Source organism: Macrotis lagotis, chromosome 4 (genome assembly GCF_037893015.1).
Source record: "Macrotis lagotis isolate mMagLag1 chromosome 4, bilby.v1.9.chrom.fasta, whole genome shotgun sequence".
Taxonomy (NCBI): Eukaryota; Metazoa; Chordata; class Mammalia; order Peramelemorphia; family Peramelidae; genus Macrotis; species Macrotis lagotis.
Genome location: NC_133661.1, coordinates 90,148,162 through 90,161,059, shown reverse-complemented (window position 1 = coordinate 90,161,059; position 12,898 = coordinate 90,148,162). Strand labels below are relative to the sequence as shown.

Sequence of the window (12,898 nt, the reverse complement as noted above, 5' to 3'; positions counted from 1 at the left end):
ATAGTGCATAGGTATTTACTCCAGGTAAGTCAAATCACATGTGATACAGAAAACGCTCTAAGGCTCCCTGTGGAAAGTAAACAAACTTTCCCTGGGGTCTATCAGTACCTTGTCCTGGCCCCGGGTGGTGGTGATACCAGCCTGTGAGAACTCCATCAGGAAAAGGACAGCTGAGAAAAGACAAGCCAGAAGAATGTGTATCTACAAAGTAGATGTTTTCTATTAAGTTCCCAAGAAGAAAGAACCTCCCCTAGCAAGGACCTCTAGTATTAATTCTACAGCTGCCTTGAATTGCTTCACCTACATTTGTAATTTAGTTAAAAAATTCTTAGACAGGATTTACTTTAAATAATTCTCAGAAGGTGGGAGCATCTCTTCCCTGGCACTTTACCTATGTCCAGAAGCTATGGATCTTTAGGAGCTTCTAATGTGAGGTATATGAAAATAATTCAATTTAGTCTTCAAAGCTTAGACAAATACCACACCCCGTACAAAATGTCCTATAGTTCCCTCTAATTAGTAGTGATCTCTGCTCTCTAGACCATGGCTTTTCTCTTAGCCTCTTGTACTCTTATTTTGTGACTGTGTCTTATTCCCTTTGCTTGAATTTTATTTTCTTCAGAAACAAGAATCAAGTTTTATTCTGCTTGGAATCCAATCCCCCTTGGAGAGCCTAGCCTAGAATTTTGCCCATAGTAGAGATGGGGATGGATCTGTGATTTCTTTGATATGAGAAACTCCTAAATGAAACTCATTTTACTAATACAAATTTTCACCTTCTTCGTCAAGATTCTAAGACTTAGAACCTTTTTTTTAGGCTTTTTGCAAGGCAAATGGGGTTAAGTGACTTGCCCAAGGCCACACAGCTAGGTAACTATTAAGTGTCTGAGACCAGATTTGAACCCAAGGTACTCCTGACTCCAAGGCTGGTGCTTTATCCACTACGCCACCTAGCCGCCCCTACTTAGAACCTTCTCAAGCTCACAACTAATATATATATATATGTATTTGAAGAGAAACTTGGACTCAACTCTTCCTGACTTCAAGACCAGCTCTCTTTCTACTACCCCATATTGGCTCATGTTAGGCAGCCAATAAATAGCCATAATAAGAACTGGTACTATGCTATGGAAATGTTTGTTTTATTCCACAAATTCAAAATTCCTCAAAGTCCCGACCTAATGACCTTCTGACTCTCCTGGAACAAATATATCTGCCCTCTAGTAACATCAGTTACACCCATGGATGCCCCCTTTTGTTTCTATGACCGCAAATTTAATTTACCCACTGCTTTGGAAACAAAAGGAACTCAGGAACAACAGTTAAACAGAGTTAAAAGAATCCCTAAGGCAGCTGAAATCACCATTGTGACCCTGAAATTAAAAACACTTTGTTGGAACCATAATTGTGACATCCTTCTCCATTCTGTTAGTGTCAATATCTAAATAAAATTCTTTTCTGCAATCACTAGGCAAAGACCCTAATTAACACACTTATGGTTCAAATGCACCATTAATATTTCAAATTGGCTCAGTGAGTCCATCTGAAAATACCCCAAATGAAAAGATCACCAAATTTTAATCTCCCCAAGAGAGTTATGTAATCAAATTTCACCTCAATCTTACTTGATTTCCTAAGAATCTCTGAAGATGGAACACAAATGTACTAATTCTGACTTCTCTGATACTTAGTGGGAAATACTTCAGACTCAAATTCTTCCACTTAGTTCATCTACTCTTTATGATTGTTCTTTTATTTCCCCACATTTTTCTTCATGTTTCTGGTTTTATAGACCATAAACTGCTTAGAAAACAGGCTCTCAAGTTTTGAGTTCTTAAAGCAACATAGTGAAGGGGAAGAACTAGGTTCAATTTTCAGAAATTCTTAAAATCTAAAAGTATCATTTCAGATAAAAAATAATGGAGATTTTAGTTGTTTATTGCCTGGACTACACAGTTACCATTTAGATTGTTCCTGAACTCAATCTGAAATTTAAATCAAAACAGGAAAACTACAACCATTATTTTCAATAATGATGAAAAATGATAGGGTCATATTAATAGATACATATTTTTTAATTATTATCTGTGCAAAAGCTCAAATAAAAAAATTTATTACCTTATATCCCCCAATTCGGTGCTCTTGCTTGAATTCTTTTCCATTCTTTAACCATCTCATGCTTGGTACTGGATTTCCTCCAGCAGGACAACGAAATTTCACTGTATTAGCTGCTGGGACAGCATGTAACCGTTTTTCCATCTTCTCTGTATGGGTCCAATATGGTGCTCCTATTTCCAAAAATAATCATAAAAAAGATTTATCAATTATACTGAAAACTCTCCAGCAAAAAATAAATGATGTAACACTTGCTAATGGCTTCATAGCTATGAAACATTTTAAAAATAAAAAACAATTGTGTTGTATTTACCTTAGAAAAAGATGTTCAAAAGTATTCAACACAAGAGAATTATCTATAGGTATATTATTCATTGATTTAAGCCTATCAAGAAACTTGTTCCCAAACTTTATTTCTGCTTTTATTGCCAGAAAGACATTTGAGTTCAAATATCAATCAATCAACCACGCATTATGTGTCAGATACTGGGTTAAGAGCAATGTATACAAAAGAAAAGCAAAAATAGTACCCACAGTCAAGGGGCTTATATTTTAAAGAAGAAGATAACATGTACATAAGTAGCTATTTTCAAGACATATAGAGAATAGACAAGAGAAGAAGATACTAGTAGACTGGAACTAGAAAATAGATATGTCAAGAAAAGTCAATAGTAGTTAGAAATTAGGAAAACCTTCTTGCAGAAGAAAGCTTTCTATCAAAAACTTGAAGAACACCAGGCATTCTAAGAGGCATGAGAATATTATATATGACATATGATTCATCAGTAGTGATGCAATATACATAATTACAACTGAGATATTTTAACTATTTTATGTAACACTACCTACTAAAACAAATTCAAAAGGTGATCAGTGGCTTTAGCCTTTTGCTAAAGTCATTCCCTAAGTCATATATGATATTCCCACAAATTATTTTTGAAACCTCCCCAAAATAGTAATAGTTTTTTAATCAGACAAATTTGGATATTATTTCAATAAAAATAAAGGAATTTTGGCCCACTAAGTTTCTTTTTTTTCTGTAATGAAACTGGGACTGTCTTCCATGTCTACCAATAAGAGACAACACACCTTTAAGTATCCCCACCCTTCGACCTACCATCACTAAATGATTATCACAGTGTTATCCTGAGGAGCTATAGGAATAACACAAACATTGGCCAATGCAATTGATGTGGCTTTTAATATTATCTTATGCTGTTTTAAAATTTCTTATAGTTACTTAATGTTTTATTTATTTATAACTTGCCTTATGAATAGATATAGATTAAAGGTTCCTTGAAGGTAGGGACTAAGACATAATACCTAATACCCCCACAGACCCTTCCTTTATTTGCTGCTCTCCTCCTATGTCCCCTTCCTTCCACATCCATATTAGAGAACCAACAAATGTTTGTTATTTCTACTGAAAAGAACATGAGTGATTCAGAGTGCATATGACCCTAATTAGGAAGTGGGAGTCAGTTAAAGTCCCCTATTAAATACACAGGGTCTTGCACAAAGGCAGTGATGGAGGCAGGGAAAGAGTTCCACTCTAAGTTATGTCTTGTTCTATATGGATGGTTGTGCAATGATTACCTGAGCATTCTTGTCATTCCTCTGCTTCAGATTAGGAAACTGGAATCTTCAACATTCAAAATGCCCCTCCTTTACCATTGCTCTTAAAATATGGTATAAATGTGAAGTTTTTATATAGATTATTTTATTTATATAGGTTTACTCTTTTATATAGACTACTTATTTATATAGCATATATTTTCTTTTTCTCCATTCATACATATACATTTGTGAATATTATGTGTGTCTCACCAGTTGTTTGCTTGACTTTGTGTCCACAAAAGCAAGAGACAATTGAAGTGATTTTTTCCATTGAAAACTCTTTGACTATGGGTTTCAAATGTCCTTTTGGTACTAGATATCTCAAGAGCTGATCAAAGGGTTCTTAATTACTTTTTAACACAAGGGCCCGGGGCCTCACAAGTACAATGAAGCAATTCCATTGATCCATCATTTTATTTTCTATTTACAAATTCTTCTTCATTTCTAGCCCAATAAAGGCATCAATAATTGGAGAATAGACCACAATACTGAAAATATGAAATGAATAATTTTTACAAATCCACCAGGCTGTCATTTGTTTAAGTGCATTCAGAATCCCTTTCCTTTAATTAGTGGAGTTTACACAGTAATTCTCTCACCTGACTTCGGTTACTATGGAACAGCTCCATCAAAATGTTTGCTTACTAAGAACATGCTACTTAAGCACGCTGCACAAAATGTTCTGGAATCTTCAGGAAAAATGATTAAATGTAAGATTTAATGGATGGAACCAAGAGGGATGATCTAGCTCCAACTCATCATGCAGAGTACCTTCTCAATTTGGTAATCAGTTGTGCACAATCACCATAAATTGTGCTCAGACCATACCAGCAAAAGATGTCTATATGGACCTGAGAAATGCATACTTTTGTGTTGGCACCCAAGGGATGATTTAAGGACCAGGTTGAAAAAATTCCTTTGGAACGCCTGGCAGGAAGCCATTGCCCTAGAGTAAAATTTCAAATACCATCTAAACTGTACCCATAAAATCTGTTCATGCAAAACAGACATTTATATGTATCCATTGCATATGTGTAACATACTCCACTTACAACCTTAGAGACAGTAACATTTTTTGGGATGGGGGGGTAGCAAAACAAAATATGGTCAAAGAAGTGGAACAGTAATCAAAAAGTTGACCTACCCCATAACTTGAAATTGATGTCTCAGTTTAAACTGATGGTAAGCTAAGTTGTTTGAGTTTCTCTAGGATGATAGATTTAGCGTAGGAAAGTGTCTTTCAAGATGAGCTAGTCCAAAACCCTTATTTACAGAGGGGAAAACCTGGGTCTCATAGGGGTCAAAAGACTCCCCCACCCCAAGCTCACACAGGTAAAATAGCAGGCCCAGGAAATACTCTTTAGTTTAAAAAAAAAGCAAAACCCAACTGTCTAGGACCACAGAAATCATGTCAAGAACATTAACTATAAACTCCTCCTTTTCCCTGCCAAATCCAAATCCTCTATATCTTTCCTTCCACACATTCTTTAAAAACACAGTAGAAACAGGGAAACTTAAGCCCTGAATTCTAGGTGATGCAAGTGCCCCACCAATTCAACAGTGGCAGAACCACAGTGTCTGGGTTCATTCATTTACAGAGATTTGGGTCCACAACAGTCAGATTCTGACCCGCTTCATGGAGATTACCCCAAATGAATCTTCCCCCAAGGAACATACAAAACCATAAAAACTATCTATTTTTCTGATAAGACTTTTCCTCACATGTCAAAGCTCACTTTTTTTTTAGTAGTAAGATACTGAGACAAAGGAAGCATTTGATTATTTTGCAATGCCTTCTTCCTGAAATAAATCAAATTAATGTGGAATTTTTAGTACTCAAAGGGTCCAGAAAAATAATTATACTTTAAGTTGAGCCCTGGTTTCCTTTCCTTCATTAGCAGCCTAATGCTCCACTATAAACTCTTTCATTCTTCAAATATTTATAGCAATTCTTGTAGTCAGTCACACAAAAGTCCAGCCCTGCCCCCCCCCCCATTGAATTAAAGTACAGCTGGGATGAAGCAGAACAGATCTCCTCCTTCTAACTAAAGAAAATGGTTCACAACTAAGTCATAAGCATAGTGCATTTAAGTGAAATTTTTGCTTTACAAAAAAGCAAATAGTTTAAAAGTCAATAAATTATAAAAGCACTGACAGTTTTCAATTATAGTTTTTTTAAAAGACCCACTCTAAATATAGTAGGTTCTCAAATATTGAAAATGGCAGCTTGTGTGAAATGAATCAGACGAATCATATAAGCATCTCTTACGCTATTGCTTTCCCCAGGTTAACAGTTCTTTAGTGAGGAAAAGGTATTCTGAATTTATTTAATGGGAGAAAACATAGTATAAATTTACATCAATGATCTATGATTTCATCAGTGTGGAAATTCCCTCCTTCAATACAAATCACAACCTATAAGGTACAGATCACAGTCTATAAAGGTAACAATATTTTTTTTAATTCTTAGGAGACCAAATATCTTGCTTATCATCAAATGTTGTAATCAGTTGTTACAGGTGGTGACTCCAAGTCTGGCATTTTATTCACCATACCACACCACCTCCCTTGTACATTTGACAGGAATAAAGCTTGGACTTATGACTTCATTAATATAAGGAATGGAAAGACAAGGCACAATGACTGTGACTTATTGACTCAGAAAGGTGCCCAGAAAATTGAAATAGTAATGGACTTGCCCAAGATCACACAGCCTTTATGTGTTAGAGGTGAAATGTTTGAACTCAGGTCTTCTTGGCTCCAAGGCTAGTTCCCTCTCCACTAAGCCATGCTGCCTTTCATATCATATGAAATTAAAAATAAATGATAATAAGGTATCTGGTAGATTAAAATCATGTTCTCCTAACAATTAAAATAATAGTAAGTTAAAGAAATGGTACATATAAAAACAATATGTGTCCTTATCTATGGTAAACCAGTTCATTGAAACCTTTTGGGGGATGTGTGACATTAGGTGTTTGTTTTAGGTTCCACAGTAAAAATCCTCCTAAAACTCAGTTTCTTAAATGCACATATTTGGATACACCATGAGCCAAAACAGCCCTTGAAACATAACACTTATATATAATAAAAACCTTACATTACATGGTTGGCCTATGATGCAAGAGTTGGTTCAGTCATCCAGCGCCAGGATTCTATATATATCTTTTCCTGACCTATAAAATAAAACATGCACTTACACATAATAAGTGTATAGGCCATTGTGACTGCCTCTGCAGTATACCCTTACACCTTCTTGGGCAATTTTGCATTTTAGCAGTTATATTCTACCCTAAGGACACTCAGCTTGTCTACTATTAACAGAATGGGGAAGGGGGGAGGGAAGGAAAGCCTAAGAGTTTATAGCCAAAATGTAAGTTCAGAGAATGTCAAGACTAGAAAAGGACCAAAGAGATTTTCTATTCTAACATCCACATTTTACAGATGAAGTCCGGAAGGATTAAAGTGAGATCCCACAAGTCTAGTTAGTTATAGAATTGGGACTAGAAAAATAGCTAATGGAGACAGTAAGTTGGAATGAACCAACCATTCTTGTACTCCACTCTGCTAAATGAGGATCCTTGGATAACCTCAATTCTAAATGATACTTGGGACATAGCAGAGACTTAATAAAAACCTGATGATTGATTGATTGGTTTCTACTATAAAATAAGGAGATCAGACTAAATGATGTTTAAAGTCTCTTCCAGCTTGAAATTCTGTTTTCTCCTGACTCTCTGCCCAATGTTCTTCCACCCTTCCACATGACCCTTGAACTCTCTCAGCATAATTAAGTCAAAACTTACAGATTTATGTCTGCTATATGTTGGTCTGCCAACTCCTTTGCTTCAACTGATGCAAAAAAAATGCAAAAATGCCCCCAAAACAAAAGCAAAAACCACAAATCGCTGCTTCTGGATCAAGTACTCAAACTCCCAGAAACATCACCAATGCTTCTGTGTTTGGCAAAGTTCATAATTAAGGCATTTTTAAATTGCCCTAATCAGTACATGAGAACCCTTTGCTACTTGGGGAAAACTCATTCCCTGTTAATTAGTCACGTATTTTCAAGATATACCAGTTATCTTTGTATGAGAGGAAGCAAGCACATAACAAATGCAAAAGTAAACCACAGCTTATTTTAGAATACTAGTATTAAACTATCTTGCTGATAAAGTTGTATTAAAACTAATCTGCCAAGTTTTGGCCCTGTGAACTAAACCAACTTGCCCACTAATTCCCCCTAGGGACTTATCAATGTCTACCTCCACAGGAGAAAATCTACAAATTATCTCTACTATGTGACTAGAGATGAAGACTACAAAAAAGAAACTAACCCTTATTTGTTTATTTTAATTATATCAGTAATTTTTCTCATTAAACAGCAAAGTAAAATTTTAACGCAATAAATTTCAAATAAACAATAGTGCATCATATTTTTTTAAAAGAAAAAATTCCTATAACTATCACCAAGAAATTCACAGTTACGATTCTGGGTATATTTTCCTACCCAGTTAATATATCAATTGGCAAAAAGTTATCTGAATATATTGTCTGAGTAATCAATTGCTTAACCAAGGAAATACAACTGGGATCTCAATATTGATTCTGGATTGATCTTATTCATAAACAAAAACAAAAACAAACTCTTTGCTTGGTCTTTGTTAACTGGTGGTAGCCATAGTGACCTAGAATTAAGTTAAAACTGAAAAGTTGATGTGCTTTCTTGCCCTCAATGGAATCCTAAAGAAACTCAAAGGATTGACATTCAATTCTTGTAACATCATTCCTTGGTAGTTAGGTGTTCAGCTTTGGTTTTCTGTCAATTATATTCTTATGAACTAAGCCTGGAATTCTTTGGAAATACTAATCACTTAAACAAAAACTGAAAGAAAAAAAAAATTTTCAGATAACTATGCGAAACAAACCAGGAAGAGTTTTTTTTTGTTTGTTTGCTGATGGGTAACCTATTAAATCACTTACAGCATGATAAAAGAGGAACTTGTTTTTTTTTAGGAGTCATCCTTTCAAAAACTACAAAATGAACCCTGAACTTTCCAATCTCTTCAACTAGATATATTTCAACTAGAAATCAGTAAAGGAAATTGAACATTTGAGTCCAGAAGAATCTGTTACACTGAAAAGCATATAAAGAAATTGTGATTTCCTGGCAGGAAAGATGGCAATGACATCACAGGGTTATTCAGTGAAAGAGAGAGTTAGTTAAGATATGAAGTCATAAATTATTGAACAGTTAGAAAAAAACTAAAGAATGCCCTTAACATTTGAGGCTACAACACTGATTTAAAAATAAATTGGGCGTTAATGCAACCTACTCCAAATTGTGAACACAAATCTGCAGAAAGGGTAGACTTGCTGTCTTTACACCATCAGTCATAAATATTTCCTTAGTTCAGCTATAGTTTTCTATTAGGATTGTTTAAATTTTTCAAGACTATTGAACTTGTAAAAATAATCAAAATCCCAGTAAGAATTTGACCTTTGTTATGGGAGAGAGGAGTTTGCATTAAAGTACTGCTCCAATATCTTGTCAAGGAACCCAGATGATACTTGATTCTTGGGGACTATGCCAAAGGAATAGGTCCTCTAAATCAAAAAAAAAAAAAAATCCTACTTGGAAAAGACCCAAATACTAGACTACAGAGCCATCACTCAAGGTCCAGCCTAAATTTATAGAGGTTTAGCACCACATCTGCCTAATGATGAATTTTTTGGCCATGATAGTTCCCAGAGAAATGTCCTAATTCTCCAAGCCCACATCAAAAAAATCACTGAACTTAGAAGAGATAGATTCCATGACAATGAAATCTAATGACTAAGAAGTTTTATTATTAAATAATTGTCTTAATTAGCAAATATTAGTTCTGAAGCTGATTGTATAAATGTCTCATCAGGGAGTGGAAATAATTCAGATCCTCCAAGGTCATGTCAGCTTAACTCAAGTTCTGGAAGATTCTATGAAAGCAGTAAACCCTCAAACATAAGACTGGAAAATGAACTATCATTCAAGGATCAGGCTAGTTATAAAACTCCTCACCAGATTTGCTAGAGAGAGATGAATTTTTTGGCCACAGGAACTTAGAAAGATCATAGACACTCTACTAAAGCCCCTACCACTTATAGAAATCAGCACATGTGAAGGGAATGTCCATATCATTAAGAACAGTACTTTTGAGCATCAGGAACTATTTTATGTTTTTCTTCTTCTCTCCAGTGCCCAGGAAATCCTTAATAAAGGTTTATTGACAGTTCTGTGAGATTTTTAATAAAAAAATTTGGTAAGGTGCTTTTAATTTTTTGAAGACATCTTTAAAAATTATTTTAATACCAATTTTTTTCAATAATTTTATGGCTATCACTACATTTGAATGCTGGCATCATAATCCTTGAAGCACCAAGTATGCTTTTAAAAGATGTATTATTCTCTGTGAAAGAAACTCAGACTTTGAAATAAAATTCTACTAGGCAGGCATTTCTTATACTTGATTGCCTTCTCTAATAATTAAACTAGATTATACTAGATAGCCTTCTCTAATAATTAAACATCAAAATGACTTTAAATGGCCCTAATGTGATAATGAGGGGAAAATATTGCACAATATCCAAGCCTGAAGGTAAACTACTGAGTTTCAATTCATCCACCAAAAAGAAAGGCATATTATTCCTATATTAATTTCAAATCTTCACCACAAACTACAGTTTCATTGGCTCATACCATCATCTATGTAGGAAAGAAGATAAAACAAAGCTGAATGTATTTTTGAACAATCCAAAAATTTTCAAGAAGTTAATTAAGGTGCATGGATGTAACCCAGGGACCAAAACTGCAAGGAATTATTCCTTTTCTGTTGTTTTCATGATTAATCGGGTGACACCCTGGTCACTTAAGGTGATGAAAATCTGTTTTAATGGCAACATCCTTTTCCCACTCTTGTCAATTATCTTTGCTATCACATTCCTTTGTCAGTGTACCTACAGCTGCTCAGCCTCAAAACACTTCAGGCTGCACCTGTGAATCAGACTGGGTTAATCACACTAGCAGATGGCAGGGGCCAAATAGTCAGCTAAAAACTTCTATCATCTTAAATAGCACCCCAGGCAAAAAACATAAGCAGTTACATACAACCGTGTCTAACTTACAACTCCTAACACCATCACCCATCAACCAAACAAGCCCACTTCACATACATGTCCAGCAGTAATTTTCAATAACATCCTGTTCACAGGGGGAAAATAGTTTAATAAATACTGTGATGTAGGCAATTCTTTTAAATAGAATTCTCTACTAACTAGGTCTTTTAGCATGATAATTGATGGCCATAGTGATGAGCTTAAGGAACTGAAAATTACTGACATGTCTCATAAATTGATTGAAGGTTGGTTCCATGCCTTCAACATAGTATTAATGTGAATTGTATAATTATATTCTAATTTTTTTTAAAAATCCCTATAATCCTGAATAGTATATGTGAAAATGTCCTATCAAGATAAGTTTAAGTTTCTTGTATTTGACTTCACTTTAAGAACCTCGCATGCTAATAAGTGCAAGGATTTCAATAAGTTCTGATTTAATGTTATGCTTTTATCCTTTATTAATAGAGCAAAACAATTAATCTTTGTGATTTTCTGTATATTTTAAAATTATAGTTAACTATACCATAGATTACATTATTCCATGTCCCTTACTTCAGGAGCCACACAAAAATTCCTGTGTGAGATCAATTCTAGAAAAAGGGATTTTTCTTGCAGAAAAGGAAGGATTTGTTTTGCTAAAATAAAAAAATCACATATATATTTTTGTCTTCATATACAAAAACAACAAACTTAGCCTAATTCTGAAAACCAGTATATCTTGAGTGTTTGATAACATCTACTCCCTCTGATTTCTTTAGATGGTCTCTCTCAGTTCTGTTTTTAATCCTTGACCATCTCATTTTGAATTATATTTAACCTTAAACTATCTTATAAGAAAAATGGAGGAAAACTATTTAAAAAACCCAAATAATTAAATTTTTATGCTACTAATATTTCTAATTCATTCAAATTTCTGTCATAATTTGTTCTAAAATTTCTAAATTGTCATGTCTAAAGTAAACAAGGAAAAAATCTAGCAATCAAGTTTTTAAAATATTTTCATGTTATCATTAAAAAAATCAAATTTTATCTATTCTTCCCCAAGTTGGTCTATTGATATCCATTTCTAAATTTTTTTTTCTTAACAGCAACTTGTTAGTAATTCTTTCTGTTCATTCTATCTTTTCAAAAAAACTTTCCCATAATGCAATGCATGAACATAGTTCTGAATTATAAGATCAACTAAAGAATGTGGTATGTGGTATAGGGTACAGATCTAGGAGAAAGAAAAATCTGAGCTCAAATGTTGCCTCTGACATGTATTATCTGTGTGACCCTGGTTGAATAATTTAACCTTCAGTCCCTCAGCAAGTGTCTAAAACTTTAAAGGTGTAAAGTTGGTGCTGATACATGCATTGATAGAGAAAGAGAGTTGACTATGCCTATGAAATACAAGTCAAGTAAAAAAAAATCACAACAAAGGTTAGCTCAAGGTTTTTATGACTTCTTTAATTTTCTTGCTTAGTGAGGCTTCAGATAAGTGAGGTCATAGAAAAGAAGGAATCAAATAGCAGGAAAATGAGGGATTTCCACAGGAAGGAAAGTAGTTACTCATACCAAAAGAAAAGACAAATGAGAGAGAGAGGTAGACAGTACACTTAGTTTATTTTCAAGTTTGAAAGTCAAGAAAACAGACAGAGTGGACATGTGGATGTTAACAGTTGGCTTAAGAAAGGTTAGAATCATGCTTTTTTCGCGTGACACTGCAGTCACCTCCAGAGGTTTGTTGTTACTTACTCATGTTATTGTTATCATTGACAAAATCCTCAGAGCCTTCATTGTCATCTTCATCATCTCCTGAGGCAATTGCATCTGTAGTCAAAAGAACATGTTTACCTATATACATTTTTATAGAGCAACATGTCATGATTCCCTACATTTTAGAACCTTCAGGGTTAAAAGAAACACAACCACAAGAAAATCTAATAAGGAGTGATGCTGAGGGGTTTAAAGTCTTTATTTATAACATCATTTAGTCCATATTATGACCTTCAATTTCCTCTAATTTTAT

General features: G+C 34.4%; 1 protein-coding gene across 9 annotated transcripts in view; it reads right to left on the bottom strand.

Moving 5' to 3' along the window:
- FGFR2 (fibroblast growth factor receptor 2) overlaps positions 1 to 12,898 on the bottom strand; it is a 111,801-nt gene that overhangs the window by 63,682 nt on the left and 35,221 nt on the right. For 6 of the 9 annotated variants that reach the window (XM_074233503.1, XM_074233504.1, XM_074233499.1 and 3 more), the window contains 2 exons: positions 12,625 to 12,699; positions 2,119 to 2,288 (listed from right to left, as the gene is read on the bottom strand). In XM_074233503.1, the coding sequence (XP_074089604.1) occupies positions 2,119 to 2,288; positions 12,625 to 12,699 (245 nt within the window). The remainder of the gene's footprint in view (positions 1 to 2,118; positions 2,289 to 12,624; positions 12,700 to 12,898) is intronic. The other 3 variants (XM_074233505.1, XM_074233506.1, XM_074233507.1) reach the window with 1 other exon arrangement.